This window comes from Ovis aries, chromosome 3 (genome assembly GCF_016772045.2).
Source record: "Ovis aries strain OAR_USU_Benz2616 breed Rambouillet chromosome 3, ARS-UI_Ramb_v3.0, whole genome shotgun sequence".
Lineage (NCBI taxonomy): Eukaryota > Metazoa > Chordata > Mammalia > Artiodactyla > Bovidae > Ovis > Ovis aries.
Genome location: NC_056056.1, coordinates 143,371,617 through 143,386,522, shown reverse-complemented (window position 1 = coordinate 143,386,522; position 14,906 = coordinate 143,371,617). Strand labels below are relative to the sequence as shown.

The 14,906-nt window shown below is 36.5% G+C and overlaps 1 protein-coding gene across 2 annotated transcripts in view; it reads right to left on the bottom strand.

Moving 5' to 3' along the window:
* Positions 1 to 3,077: 3,077 nt before the first annotated feature.
* The window catches only part of ADAMTS20 (ADAM metallopeptidase with thrombospondin type 1 motif 20), a 201,558-nt gene continuing 189,729 nt past the window's right edge, over positions 3,078 to 14,906 (bottom strand). For both annotated transcript variants that reach the window (XM_004006435.6, XM_060414097.1), the window contains 2 exons: positions 7,523 to 7,627; positions 3,078 to 4,588 (listed from right to left, as the gene is read on the bottom strand). In XM_004006435.6, coding sequence (XP_004006484.2) covers positions 4,499 to 4,588; positions 7,523 to 7,627 — 195 coding nt within the window. In that variant the 3' untranslated portion in view covers positions 3,078 to 4,498. The remainder of the gene's footprint in view (positions 4,589 to 7,522; positions 7,628 to 14,906) is intronic.

The window sequence follows — 14,906 nt, the reverse complement described above, 5'->3', positions numbered from 1 at the left end:
AGCTGATCTTGAAGGGCAAAGGGACTTGATTACTAAACTTCCACAGGACTGGGGGAAACACAGAACCAAGTCTTGGAGGGTACAAACAAAACCTTGTGCACACCAGGACTAGGGGAAAGGAGCAATGACTCCACAGTAGACTGAACCCAAACTGCCCGCTAGTGTTGGAGGGTCTCCTGTGGAAGCGTGGGTTAGCAGGGCCTCACCACAGGGATGGAAGGACTGGCAGCAGCTTTCTGGGAAGGTCCCCTTTGGCATAAACCCTGCTGGAGGTCACCATTAACCTGACCATACAACCCTTAAATCAAAGAGCTGGGTTGCCTCAGACCAATGAACTACCAGGGAGGAAGCTCAACCCCACTCATCAGCAGATAACTGGATTAAGTTTTACTTGATCAAGTTTTAATTGTAAGTTTTACTCTACAAGGCCCTCTCAACAGTCCAGTTCAGTCTCTCAGTCCTGTGAGACTCTTTGTGATTCCATGAAATGCAGCACTCCCAGAACTTACTCTAACTCATGTCCATCGAGTCAGTGATGTCATCAAACCATCTCATTCGCTGTTGTCCCCTTCTCCTCCTGCCTTCAATCTTTCCCTGCATTAAGGTCTTTTCCATTGAGTTGGTTCTTCCCATCAGGTGGCCAAAGCATTGGAGTTTCATTCAGCATCAGTCCTTCCAATGAATATTCGAGACTGATTTCCTTTAGGATTGACTGGTTGGATCTCCTTGCAGTCACAGGGACTCTCAAGAGTCTTCTCCAACATCACAGTTCAAAAGCATTGATTCTTCAGCACTCAGCTTTCTTTATGGTACAATTCTCACATCCATTCATGACTACTGGAAAAACATTAGCTTTGACTAGATGGAACTTTGTCGACAAAGTACTGTCTCTGCTTTTCAATGTGCTGTCTGGGTTGGTCATTCTTTTCTTCCAAGGAGCAAGTGTCTTTAAATTCCATGGCTGCAGTCAGCATCTGCAGTGATTTTGGAGCCCAAGTAAATAAAGTTTGTCACTATTTCCACTGTTTCCCCATCTATGTGCCATGAAGTGACGGGACTGGATGCAATGATCTTAGTTTTTGGAATGTTGAATTTTAACACAACTTTTTCACGCTCTTCTTTCACTTTCATCAAGTGAAAGTTCTTCACTTTCTGCCATAAGGATGGTGTCATCTGCATATCTGAGGTGATTGATATTTCTCCCAGCAATCTTGATTCCAGCTTGTGCTTCCTCCAGCCCAGCATTTCTCATGATGTACTCTGCATATAAGTTAAATAAGCAGGGTGACAATATACAGCCTTGACGTATTCTTTTCCTGATTTGAAACCAGTCTGTTGTTCCTTGTCTGTTTCTAACTGTTGCCTCTTGACTTACATACAGATTTCTCAGGAGGCAGATAAGGTGGTCTGGTATTCCTATCTCTTGAAGAATTTTCCAGTTTGTTGTGATCCACACAGTGGAAGGCTTTATTGTAGTCAGTGAATCAGAAATAGATGCTTCTGGAACTCTCTTGCTTTTTCGATGATCTGATGGATGTTGGCTATTTGATCTCTGGTTTCTCTGCCTTTTCTAATACCAACTTGAACATCTGGAATTTTCACAGTTCACATAGTGTTGAGCCTGGCTTGAAGAATTTTGAGCATTACTTTCCTATCATGTGAGATGAGTGCAATTGTGTTAGATAAATATAAATTCAAACAGTTGAATACTACTCTCTACCCCATCAGATCAAAAAAATTTGACATGTCACTGAGAATGTAGATATTCTTTTTTTAAAAATCATTTTCAACATGGTTTTTAATACCTTAATGCACATATACACACACAAACACATCAGAGACATGGCATTGCATACTCAAAATACTCTATAAAAGTTATAATGTAAATATATATTTGCATTATGATTTATTCATGTTTATCATTTTGCTAAAGTCATTGGTTTTAATAGTGTATATTAGTATATATTAACTTATTAGTCTATTTACTTTCACCTGTTTTTTCTTCTATTGATGGACAGTTAGGTTATTTTCATTGTTTAAAAATGGAGCAGCAGTAACATTCTTGTACATATTTCCTTGCACAAGAGGTAAGAACATTTAGATAAAAGTCAGTAGCTGTATCATAAACCAGGTGCATCTTTCATCTCCAATAGATATTCTCAAATAGATCTGCATAGACTACACTAATCTACACTGACCATAAATTATGAATCATTACTTCATAACTGCACCAATATTTGGTATTATCAGGCTTTTACCATTTTTGCTATTTTTATTGGTAAAATATGGTATGAAAGAATGTAGATATTCTAATATTTGTACACAGAGACAGTGGTAATTCAAATTTATTCCACCCCTTTAGAAAGTAGTACTTTGGCAATTTCTGGTGAAGTTGAAGACAAAAAATGGTGGACATAAAATCTTATTGTTCCCAAGGATCTTCTCCCTCCCTTGGGAGAAGATTGTGAGTCCTCACTCATTTCCATACATCTGGCCATCCTGCCCTGTAGCAGAAGTATATTTCCCTGTCCCATTGCCTAGGATTTGGTCATGTGATTTAATGTGGCCAACTGAATATAAGCATACATGGTACCTCTTCTATAAACAGAAGTCATGGAAAATTTCTGTCAGCCTCATGCCCTTATTTCCATAAGGGTGTACACTGCTACTGCTAAGTCATTTCAGTCGTGTCTGACTCTGTGTGACCCCATAGACAGCAGCCCACCAGGCTCCCCCGTCCCTGGGATTCTCCAGGCAAGAACACCAGAGTGGATTGCCATTTCCTTCTCCAGTGCATGGAAGTAAAAAGCGAAAGTGAAGTCACTCAGTCTTGTCCGAGTCTTAGCGACTCCATGGACTGCAGCCCACCAGGCTCCTCCATCCATGGGATTTTCCAGGCAAGAGTACTGGAGTGGGGTGCCATTGCCTTCTCCTAGGCAGGAGCTATTTCCACCGAAATTGCAACAATTAGAGTAAAATGTTTTAGAATTTCTGAAGTGATTTTCCAGTTACAGACTTTTTTTGGTGATTCTTTTTTTTCCCTCTTTTTTAAGGAAAATGAAAGCAAAGTCCCAATGTATCACACAAATATCTTTATTATTCAAATATTTGTAAATTATATGATTTTACTTATGCATAAAACATTTCTAGAACATGTTATACATTTCGTAATAATGTTTGTAACTGGTTTCAGGCACATAGTGCAAAATACTTCTTTTCTGATACAGAGATCCCTAAATGTTTATTTAACCACATTGGTACAAAATTGCTTTAGTACCTTATATGGTACAATACACCCCTAATAGTTTGAAAAAGAAAAACTTTGTGGGTAAAACTACTACACTACTATTTCCTGGCAAAAATCTATTATTACATTCAGTTTTCTTGGTTTATAGAGGAGGTTATCATAGAAAAATATTATCTATGATTCTTTTAAAATCAAATGGTTGTATAATACACAATTAAATTATTCACCTAAAAAATCTCTTAATACCTGAGCAGTTACTCATGAATAGTTAATTTTTATACTATCTTTCATGTTCTGGATTTGAGAGACCTCAGATATAAAATAACTTGAACTCCCTAATAAAAATTTTGTATATGTAAAAATAATTTTATGTTTACCAAAACAGGTTCTTCAAAATGTCAATAATTCTTAGTTTTCTACTTGATTAATATACAGTACATAACTTAGAGAAAATAAATTTTTTAAGAGTAGACATATAGGCATATAAGTTATAAAGACATGACAGAATATAAACATTTTAAAAACAATGTATTGCTCTTATAAGTACAATCAAATTAGAGGTAGGTGTTTTTAAGTGAAATTCTACTAAATCATATTTTATTCTGTATTATACCCACAAAATTTCATGTTTAGTATTTAACCCAACTATATACTTTAATTACAAAACTATACTATATTTTAGGATGATTTTTTTGAAGCACCATAATGCACAATTGAAAATTAAAGGAAACATAAAACAAGGTATCTAAGCTGTATCAGTAGAAAGTATAATGGCTATGTACTTTTTTGATGTGACCATTGATTTGCTATTCTCCTGACAGATTCAATAATGTTTATGATTTAAGTTCACTTTCCTAATTTTTATTTGCTCCATTTAAACAAGTAGAATAAGCATTTCATTGTACAGTAGGATGTGAGCAGAGATTTACATGTGTGTTTATAGGCATAACATAATTCTGGTCCAGTGCAATCTGTTAACAGTAGTATTATCCTAGCATAATTCAAACATCCCTGTATGCCCTACCATAAATTATTTCATCCTTTTAAGGATCCTGATTAGAATCATGTATCATTCAGTTTATTTCAAAGGCCTTGAAAAATTAAGCAGTGACTAACTCCTCATGAGCATCCTGGAAAAAAGGCACAAATACTTTAGACATAAATCTCAGGAAGGAGTAAAGAAACAAGCACCAGCTATTTGCAGGTTCCAGAGAATGTCTCTTCTTTGGAACACACTTTCCTTCTGAATGTTCACACTACTTGAATTGGGAGACCAGTAGTCATGTGAGGAATACACTTTCCACAGAACCCTCCACATCTGCCATAGACTTTGGTTCCATCCTGAAAATAGAAAAGGCAAAGATACAGGAGAATCTGTTACATGCTGGTATCTGTGTGCACGAGGCAGAAAAGCAAAGGCTTTGAATCATGGGGCTGAAATAATTAGCCAAGGTTTCCTATAACAATTATACTTGAGGACAAAGATCAGGCCATTTCAGGATTAGCTGAAATCTGTGGTCACAGGAATTAGAGAACCCGAGATTCATATTAGCCACTTGATGATTATAAACTACACTTTACATTAGACAATTCATCTCAATCCACGTATTTTTCATCAAGGTATCTATTTGCTTCAGTGAGTTTATTAAAACCTCTCCCAATTTGTTGTCCAGTGTTTCTCACAGACCGAATAAAAGAAAGGTATTAGGATTTTCTATAAGATTCTCATGGACTAAATAAAAGAAGGATATTATGCAAACTTGACCTTAACTTCAAACATCTCCTGGAAGCATTAGAAACACAGCTTGAAGAAAATATAAAAGGTGATAGAATGGAGGGAAAAAACTGGATTGAAAGTAATAATTATAACTAGACACAGAGTCAGACACAACTTAGTGACTAAACAACAACAGAAAAGGAGATTCTTTCTTCTCTTTTTTTTTTTTTAGAAAAGCAGAGCTGCTAACTGAGGAGTGAGTGGGCAGAAGCTGGTGAAGGAAGTGATGAGGACAGGATAGATTTTCTTTCCAGACTGTCTTCCAACTTTAGGTCCAAAAGTCAAAAGGCCTTTTGATAGGATGAAACAAAAATAGTTTGAACTCTTATGGTTTCTGAAGAAGGTAAGTTTTGCTTTATTTATGTTTTTGTTTTTTTTTTAATCTAAGGAGGGAGGGTAGAAAAGGAAACTGGGTTCCTGAAACTTTTGAGGATAAATAATGTTTTGAGATCAGGGGCTTTTGAAGTTGCCTCTTCTTTCAGAAGCTTTCTACACTCTAGAGAATCTGAGTAAACAGAGAAGGGGATGGCAGTAAAAATTCCAATTTATATACATTCCTGTTCTCAAATGGATCAAGTAAACCCCTAATCTTGTTTAACTTTACTAGGAAATGAAAATATGTGTTCATTTCCATAAGTACATTTGGGTTTCATAAGTCAGAGTTTCATACCATGCGTCAGATCTCAGGAAATACCTTCATGTGCAAAATCTTTGATTGAGGGAGAAATTTTCAATTAAGTAAACAAATAGTCTTTACAATAAAACTTAAATAGATGCAAAAGGAATGATTGTACTAAATATTCATTTTTACTGCTGCCCTTGGCCAGCTGTCATTCAACCAGAAGATACCTAACAACTAGATAAAGTCAGAATATCTCATTGCACTGTCTAAATTTTATACCTGCTCAGAACATATTTTAACTAAGTAATTGATTTATTTCTGTTCTTCTACCCAAAAGGATGACACCTAAATTTGCCAAATAAATATTTAAAAATAAATAGCCATTTTAAAAGCCTACTGTTTACCCATGTGATTGAAATAATAAAAATATAAAGTCTTTAATTATTAATTAAAACACAATTTCATAACAGTCAGAAATAAAGTATTTTAAAGTCTGCAAATATCAGAAAATTGAATTTCATTTACAAGTAGTATTCACATATAGGAATGAAGTCACTTTTAGCAAAAGAAAGAAAAATTCTAAAACCTTGGTGTAGTCAGGGACTGTTGATGGTATTGATTTAAATGGTGCAATATAGGTGAGAACAGAAATTATAACACAGATCCTGATTAATGTAGATCAGGTCATGCTATCTAAGATCTGGTAATTCTAAGTACCAGGAGCCATCTCATAAATTTTATGTGCTAGCACACTACACCAGCACCACAATTAGGAGGATAATACTTTAGATAATACGTGTGCTATAGGAAAAATTAAAATCCCAGGGCACCGGCCCTGAGTGCAGTGCCTTGTCTCATACATCGAACGTGGACTGGCGATCTACTTCATACATGGTAATATACATGTTTCAGTGCTATTCTCTCAAATCATGGCAATGTTTTCTAAATAAAGATAGACGAGGAAAATGTTCATACAACCATAAAAATATTCCTAATTCTTGAAGAAACTATAATGGATGTTCATTAAATGACAAATGACTCTGACATCACTAACTCAATAAGTCAAAGCAGTGAAGTAAATAAACCAAAAATTTACCTCTTACTTTGAAATATTAAAACGTTAACAGTCTTTACTAATTAGAGTATAGCTAAAAAGACTACCTCTTTTTGAAGCACCCGTGTTTCAAACCATTAGCCCCAAACTTGAACTACTTAAATCTATAATGCTCTGGCACTTGATTTCATGCACAGATATCTATAGCCTAAACAAGAATGCGTATATATATAAAACCTCCATAAGCACATGAATAAAAATGAACCTCATTCCATAATTTCATTAGTTATACCTCGTCATAATGTAACATACCCCATTATATGAAAAAACTCATTAATCATTCAGTTCAGTTCAGTTAAGTCACTCAGTCGTGTCCGACTCTTTATGACCCCATGAATTGCAGCACGCAAGGCCTCCCCGTCTATCGCCAACTCCCAGAGTTTACTCAAACTCATGTCCATAGAGTTAGTGATGCCATCCAGACATCTCATCCTTGGTCATCCCCTTCTTCTCCTGCCCCCAATCCCTCCCAGCGTCAGAGTCTTTTCCAGTGAGTCAACTCTTCTCATGAGGTGGCCAAAGTACTGGAGTTTCAGCTTCAGCATCAGTCCTTCCAAAGAAATCCCAGGGTTGATCTCCTTCAGGATGGACTGATTGGATCTCCTTGCAGTCCAAGGGACTCTCAAGAGTCTTCTCCAACACCAAAGTTCAAAAGCATTAGTCATTAACTTCATATAATTCTGAATTTAAGGTAGAGGAATTTAACACTACTTCACAGCACAGAAGTATTTCAGACAGGCTTTTTGGTCCAGCAGGACTTACCTGTGATCTGTGAATGATCACAGAGGCATAACTGCCCTGAGCCAGCCACTTTGCTGTACTGGATATCTTCATCCCAGTTCCTGCCAAATTAATGCTGAACTGTCCCTTGATTATAAATAAAAAATAAAAAAAAATAAGACTAGATGGAATTAATAAAAAATATATTTATGTATGTACTTGGCTGGAAACACATGAATTGGCATGATCTAAAAAACTTGCCTTCCTAGATTCTTTAGAAAATGGAAGAATGTTGATATAAAACATACACTTTCTTACACTAACAAAATGAACAAGCTAGAGATTTTTGAAACTGATTACAAATAAATCTTCTCAATTACAAGGGACAACTGAAAAAATGCCAGATAGTGTTATCTGTTGAAAAGTAATTTTGTCCAGTCCTAGGATTCTAGTGATTGACAGCTAGAGCTTACATTCCTAGAGCATCAGCAACAGCAAGTCTAGATAGAAGCGGTGTCATAGGGACTGGTACCAGACTAGCATTTATCCAGTTTCAATTTTTGACCCCTCACTGCTAACTTCACTGACAAGTTACACCTATTTAATGTATTTCCTTCTGTTATTGTGCCCTTACATCTATCACACAAAAACTATTGAACATAGTATTGCGGTCCCAGCTATCACATCCTTTTAAGTACCCAGAAGTGTTATGCAGATGTGTGATGCCACATGAATTACACACATGGTATGTGAGCCCCCTAGTGGCATTATGATCTAATTATTTTCAAGACACAAGAACCATTTTACGTCAAAATATTCTAGACTATCACTGTTAAAAACTAAACTTTGAATATCCGTTAAGTAGGAAAGTGCATGACTAAAATGGATAAAATATGTGGCATTCATGTATATGATCTCGCAGTACAGCATCACACACTGAAAAGCTGAAGTGTTTAATGAATGCTAATTAAGCCTACGCCCATGTTCAGTATACATATAGATTTAGAGCTATATTAGGACAATCTTAGATCACATCACAATATTCTGTGGCCTAGGGCACAGGAATCTTGAGCAAAACTGTGATAAAACATTAAGGATTATGTTACGTGATGGGAAATATTACCTTTCATGAAAGCAAACGTAAAATATAGTTGTAATATAAATTACTACAATTGCTAAAAATTATGTATCAATTCAGTTTATTAAGTTAGATTTCTTATCAATCACATACTTATTTAAAATCAAAATGGATTCAAATGTATTTATAATACAATGATAATATATGCAGGATTTCCCCCGAACAGAAATAATTTGTTTCAGATAAATTCCAAAGAAAGTTTATTATTATATACATCACTTGGTTATGGAATTTAAAACACCTGTATGTTTGCTTCATTGATGTAATCCTAGATTCCAAAAGAAGGCCTAGGAACTCTGTGTGTGTGTGCTTAGTCACTCAGTCATGTCCAACTCTGTGCAACCCCATGGACTATAGTCCTCCAGACTCCTCTGTCCATGGGGATTCTCCAGGCAAGAATACTGGAAATGGGTTACTACGCCCTCCTCCAGGGGATCTTCCCAACCCAGGGATGGCACCCAGGTCTCCTGCACTGCAGGCAGATACTTTACTGTTTGAGCCATCAGGAAGACCCATTCAGGTATTCAGTAAGTGTTTTTAAACAGATGAATTAAGTGTAACATTATAAATATTAAATTTTAGCATCATAAAAATTAATATATAGATATATATCTAACCCTTTATACTTGTGATAATAAATGACATGAACACTAGACACATCAGAATTTTACATTAGTAAAAATTAAAACTAATTCTAAGGATATATTCTACTATTTGATACTTAGTCATCTGATACAGATTTTGAACTAAATATTTAACCCCACATTAACTCATTTTTTAAGTCAGCTTCTTGCCAAATAAAAGAAATGGAAATATATTCTGTGAAGTAGCTTGTCTGTAACTAACCATTTATGTCACTCTTGTTGTGTCATGCAGTATTTTCACAACTTAATATTTATCGTTTACTTCCCTGCTCAACGTTGCTGGGAAGGATTCAAATGTATATACACTGGAAGTGAAAGAAAAAAAAATCCAACTGAGTAATGAGAGATTCAAGTGGTCATTAACATAATCAGTTGGGTCTAGAAATATCTATAGCTTCATTTTTCCAGATTAATTTTCAAGAGCTTTGCTTACTTCTTTAGTCCTTCTTCAAAAGCTACATAATGGTATCAAGAAGTAGAAAAACAGTTCATCTGAAACTGGGGATGATATCAATTGAGGTAAAAATACATTTCACTCATTTGTCCAAAACTGAGTGGCAGACTTGGTGTCAAGTAGCCATAAGAGGGGAAAGGTCAATCCTTATCCCAGTTCCCAAGAAGGGCAGTACTAAAGAATGTTCAAACCAGCAAACAATTGCACTCATCCCCCACACTAGTAACTAGTAAGGTTATGCTTAAAATCCTGCATGCTAGGCTTCAGCATTATGTGAACCGAGAACTTCCAGATGTTCAAGCTGGGTTTAGAAAAGGCAGATGAACCAGAGACCAAATTGCCAACATTTGCTGGATCACAGAGAAAGCAAGGGAATTCTAGAAAAACATCTACCTCTGTTTCATTGACTACGCTAAAGCCTTCAACTGTGCGGATAATAACAAACTGTGGAAAACTTAAAGAGACAGGAATACCAGACCATCTTACCGGTCTCTTGAGAAACCTGTATGCTGGTCAAGAAGCAACAGTTAGAATCTTGTACAGAACAACTGACTGGTTCAAGACTGAGAAAGGAGTACGACAAGGCCTGTTTACTGTCACCCTGTTTATTTGACTTATAAGCCGAGCACATCATGAGAAATACTGGGCTGGATGAGTTACAAGCTGGAATCAAGATTGCCAGGAGAAATATCAACAACCGCAGATATGCGGATGATACCACTCTAATGGCAGAAAGTGAAGAGGAACAAAACAACCTCTTGATGAGGGTGAAGGAGAAGAGTGAAAAGGCCAGCTTCAAATGAAATATTAAAAAAAAAAAAAAAACCTAAGATCATAGCAACCAGCCCATCACTTCATGGCAAATAGAAGGGGAAAAGGTGGAAGCAGTGACTGATTTCCTCTTCTTGGGCTCTAAAATCACTGCGGACGATGACTGCAGCCATGAAATCAGATCACTCTGGGAGATGCTGAGAGACAAGAAAGCCTGATGTGCTGCAGTCCATGGGGTCACAAAGAGTCAGACACAACTTGGTGACTGAGCAACAAAAACTATGGGAGTACTGAGAAAGGTCTTAGTCTTGATCTGAAAAGAGAAGCATAGATTGATGGTTGCCAGAGGTAGGAGTCAAGAGGAAGGGAAGTGTGTGAGAGTGGACAAAAAAGAAAATCTTCCAGTGACAAGATACATCACAAGTAGAAGGTAAGGTGATTCAAAAGAACTAAGAATTCAACAAATAGGAATGTTTTCCTGGAATAATTAGCTTCATTAAAGGAAAATATACTTATAGATACAGAGGGAAAGCATAGAAATAGATACAAGCTTCAAAGTTCCACTTCTTGGACTGACTGCTTGGTTCATACATCCCCATTATGTCATTAGGTTTTACAGTTTTAAAGTTTGTTCCACCTATTTTACTACGAAAGGGATCTATAAATCTAATGCAATTCCAAAAAGAGAACTGATTCTAAAATTTATATAAATTTATATTTCTTTTATAAAGAAATTAAAATAATTAAAACAAGTTTGAAAAAAAGAATAAAGTTAAAAGGACCCACACTACCTTGTTTTAACACTTATTATAAGGCTATCATTGGAGAAGGGCATGGCCACCCACTTCAGTATTCTTGCCTGGAGAACCCCATGGACAGAGGGGCCTGGTGGGCTTCAGTCCATAGGGATGCAAAGAGCCAGACACAGTTGAGCCAGACACAGCTTAGCACACATGTGAGCATAAAGCTGTCAGAGGTGGTGCTAGTGTTAAAGAACCTGCCTGCCAATGCAGGAGATATAAGAGATGTGGGTTTAATCCCTGGGTCAGGAAGATCTCCTGGAGTAAGAAATGGCAACATGCTCCAGTATTCTTGCCTGGAAAATTCTATGGACAGAGGAGCCTGGGAGGCTATGGTCCATGAGGTCAAAGAGTCGGATGCAACTGAGCACACACACACATCCACACCCAAACATAAAGCTATCATAACCAAGACAGTGCTGTGATGGTGAAGAGAGAGACATATGCTGATCAATGGATCAGAACAGAGAGTCAGAAATAGACTCAAAATATGTCCAGTTGACTTCTCTTGGCCACACCACATGGCAAGCGGAATCTTAGTTCCCTGACTAGAGATTGAACTTGTAGCCACTGCATTGGAAGCATGGATTCTTAACCACTGAACGACCAAGGAAGTCCCCTCCAGTTGATTTTTGACAAAGGTGGAAAGGAGAGAAACAACTGCCTTCTCAACTTATGGTGTTAGGACAATTGGAGGTCTATAGGCAAAACTCTTGCAATTTCATACAAAATTAGTTCAAAATCAATCATAGGTCTAGATATAAAACATACAACTATAAATTTTTTTAAGAAAACATAGCAGAAAATCTTTGTAACTTGGACTAAGTCAAAGAGTTCTTAAATATGACACTAAATGTCATAAAGAAAAACAAATGCTAAATTTGAATTCATTAAACTTTAAAACCTCCACTTAAGTGTAAGACACTTAAGAAAAAGAAGGGATACGGTCCAGACCATGAGTGAAACATGTGCGAACGTTATATACAACAAAAGATTTGTATCCAGACTATATACAGAACTCTCAGGACTTCCCTGGTAGTCCGGTGGATAAGAATCTGCTTGCCAATGCAGGCAGAAAGATTGGATCCGTGGTGCAGGAAGATTCCACGTGCCATGGGGCAAGTAGGCCCCTGCACTCGGAGCCCATGCTCCACGATAAGAGAAACCACTGCAGTGAGAAGAGCACGCACCACAACTAGAGAGAAACCCCTGTCACCACAGCTAGAGGAAGCTGGCGAGCAGCAACGAGGACCAGGGAAGCCAAAAATTAATTAACTTTAAAAAAAGAACTGTCAAAACTATAAACATTAATGGACAATTAGGAAACAAACAACTTAATTGTTCAGATGAGAAAGACTTGGATATACACTTTACCAAAGAGGATACTCAGATGACAGTTAAGCACATGAAAGATGCTTAACATTATGAGTGAAATAGAAATTAAAACTACAAAAAGATATCACTGAAGATGGGGAAATGAAAAACTTGACAATACTAAGTGCTGACAAAAGAAGAGAAACAACTAGAAATGTAATCTTTGCTGATGGGAATTTAAAAATGGTACAGTCACTGTATTAAACAGTTTGGATGGGGGGGCTGGGTAGGAGGGAGGTCCAAGAGGGCCGGGATATATGTATACTTATGACTGATTCACATGGCTGTACAGTGGAAACCAATACAACATTGTAGAGCAGTTATTCTTCAATTAAAAATAAATTAAAACAACAAAAATAAACTAGTTTGCAAGTTTCCTATAAAGTTAAACATACATATACCATGTGACCCTACAATCTCACTCACAGGCATTTCTCCCAGAGAAATGAAAATACATGCACACACAAAAACCTGTACACAAATGTGCATATCCGCTCTGTCCATAATTTCCAAATTCTATAAACAACCTATTTTTTTCCAACAAATGAACACTGTAGGGTAACTGTATGACATCTGATTGATGGAATAATGCTTAGCAATGAAAAAGAGCAAATTATTGACACATGCAGCATGCAAAAGACAGATGGACCTCAAAAGAATTACATTGACCAATGTAATGAGAAGGAGGCCCATCTCAAGAGGTTACGCACTGTGTGACTTCATTTCTATGACATTTCTACATCATCCCAGAAAATGCAAAACTAAAGCAATGAAGTAAAGATCAGTGTTTACCAGGAGGTAGGTGGAAGGAATTGACTCCACAGAGCCAGTATGAGGGAGTTGTTCTATATTCAGATTATGGTGATAACAACATGAATTTGCATACATGTCTAAAACTGTATACTAATAAAGGCAATTTTACTGTTATCTTTTTTCAGTTTAAAATGTGAATGGACATAACATCTAAAGAAAAAAATTCCAATTGACTTGAAAACAGAAACCAAATTACATTCTATATGTAAGAAATACATTTCAAACAAAGTGACTCAGAAAAGCCAAAATTAAAAGTATGTGTGGCAGTGAAGAGAGAATTACTGTGCTGACTTATGGTGATCATCTTTTAAAAATTAAGATAAATTAATTAATTTTAATAAAAGGATGTGCAAGACTATACAGACTTCCCAGGTGGTGCCAGTGCTAAAGAACCTGCCTGCCAAAGTGGGAGACAGAAGAGACGTGGGTTCGATCCCTGGGTCGAGAAGATACCCTGGAAAAGGGCATGGCAACCCACTCCAGTATTCTTGTGTGGAAAATCCCATGGACAGAGGAGCCTGGTGGGGTTACAGTTCATAGGGCTGCAAAGAGTTGCACATAACTGAGGTGACTTCGCACACACACATGCACGCAAGAGTATACCTGGTAACTGGGCATAAAAAGAGAGCAAGTGAAGCAAATCCTGATAATGTAAAATAGAATTCAAGTCTGATATTAGGAAAACATGACATAGAAGTGCTAAAACCATGATCCACAATGAAGATATAACACATGAATATTATACATCAAATAACACAGCTACTTTTATGAAGCAAAACTACAGGAGATGAAAGGAGACATAGGTAGAAACACCCTAAAAATAGGAAATTGTAATATACCACTTTTAGCAACAAGATAGATCAAGAGAACAAGAATAAGGAGAAAGAGGATCTAAGCAGTATAATCAAAAGGGTATGCATATACATCTAACTTGACACATTATAATAAAAAATACACATTCAAAATATTTAAAAATTGGCTCTAAATACTCAAAATGTATGCTGGCCATGATCCTTTGGCATTGGGTATTTCTCCTGCTCTCGTGTAATCAATATTAATTACAAGATAGATAAAGAGATACACATTGGGGATTTTTCTTTTTTGTGGCTCTGTGAAAAGTACCAAACATTTTACTTCACTTCACTTTTGATATATGTATTCTAAAGTCACATCACACTCCTTAACTTCATCTTATATTACAATATCGCAAAGTTTATTTTCCTTAAAGATTGCCATATGTGTCCATTCTCTTTTTAGCATTTATGTCCTGGGGTGCCCTGTCATATGCAAACACAGAGGATGTGGTTTTGATGAATGCTAAACAACAGAATAAGTTCTTTCAGTGACATTAAACATCTGGAGAGTATTCATGAAATGTTGTATAAATTAACACACAATCTGGTTTATATATTTGACAGAATATCTTCAAGAA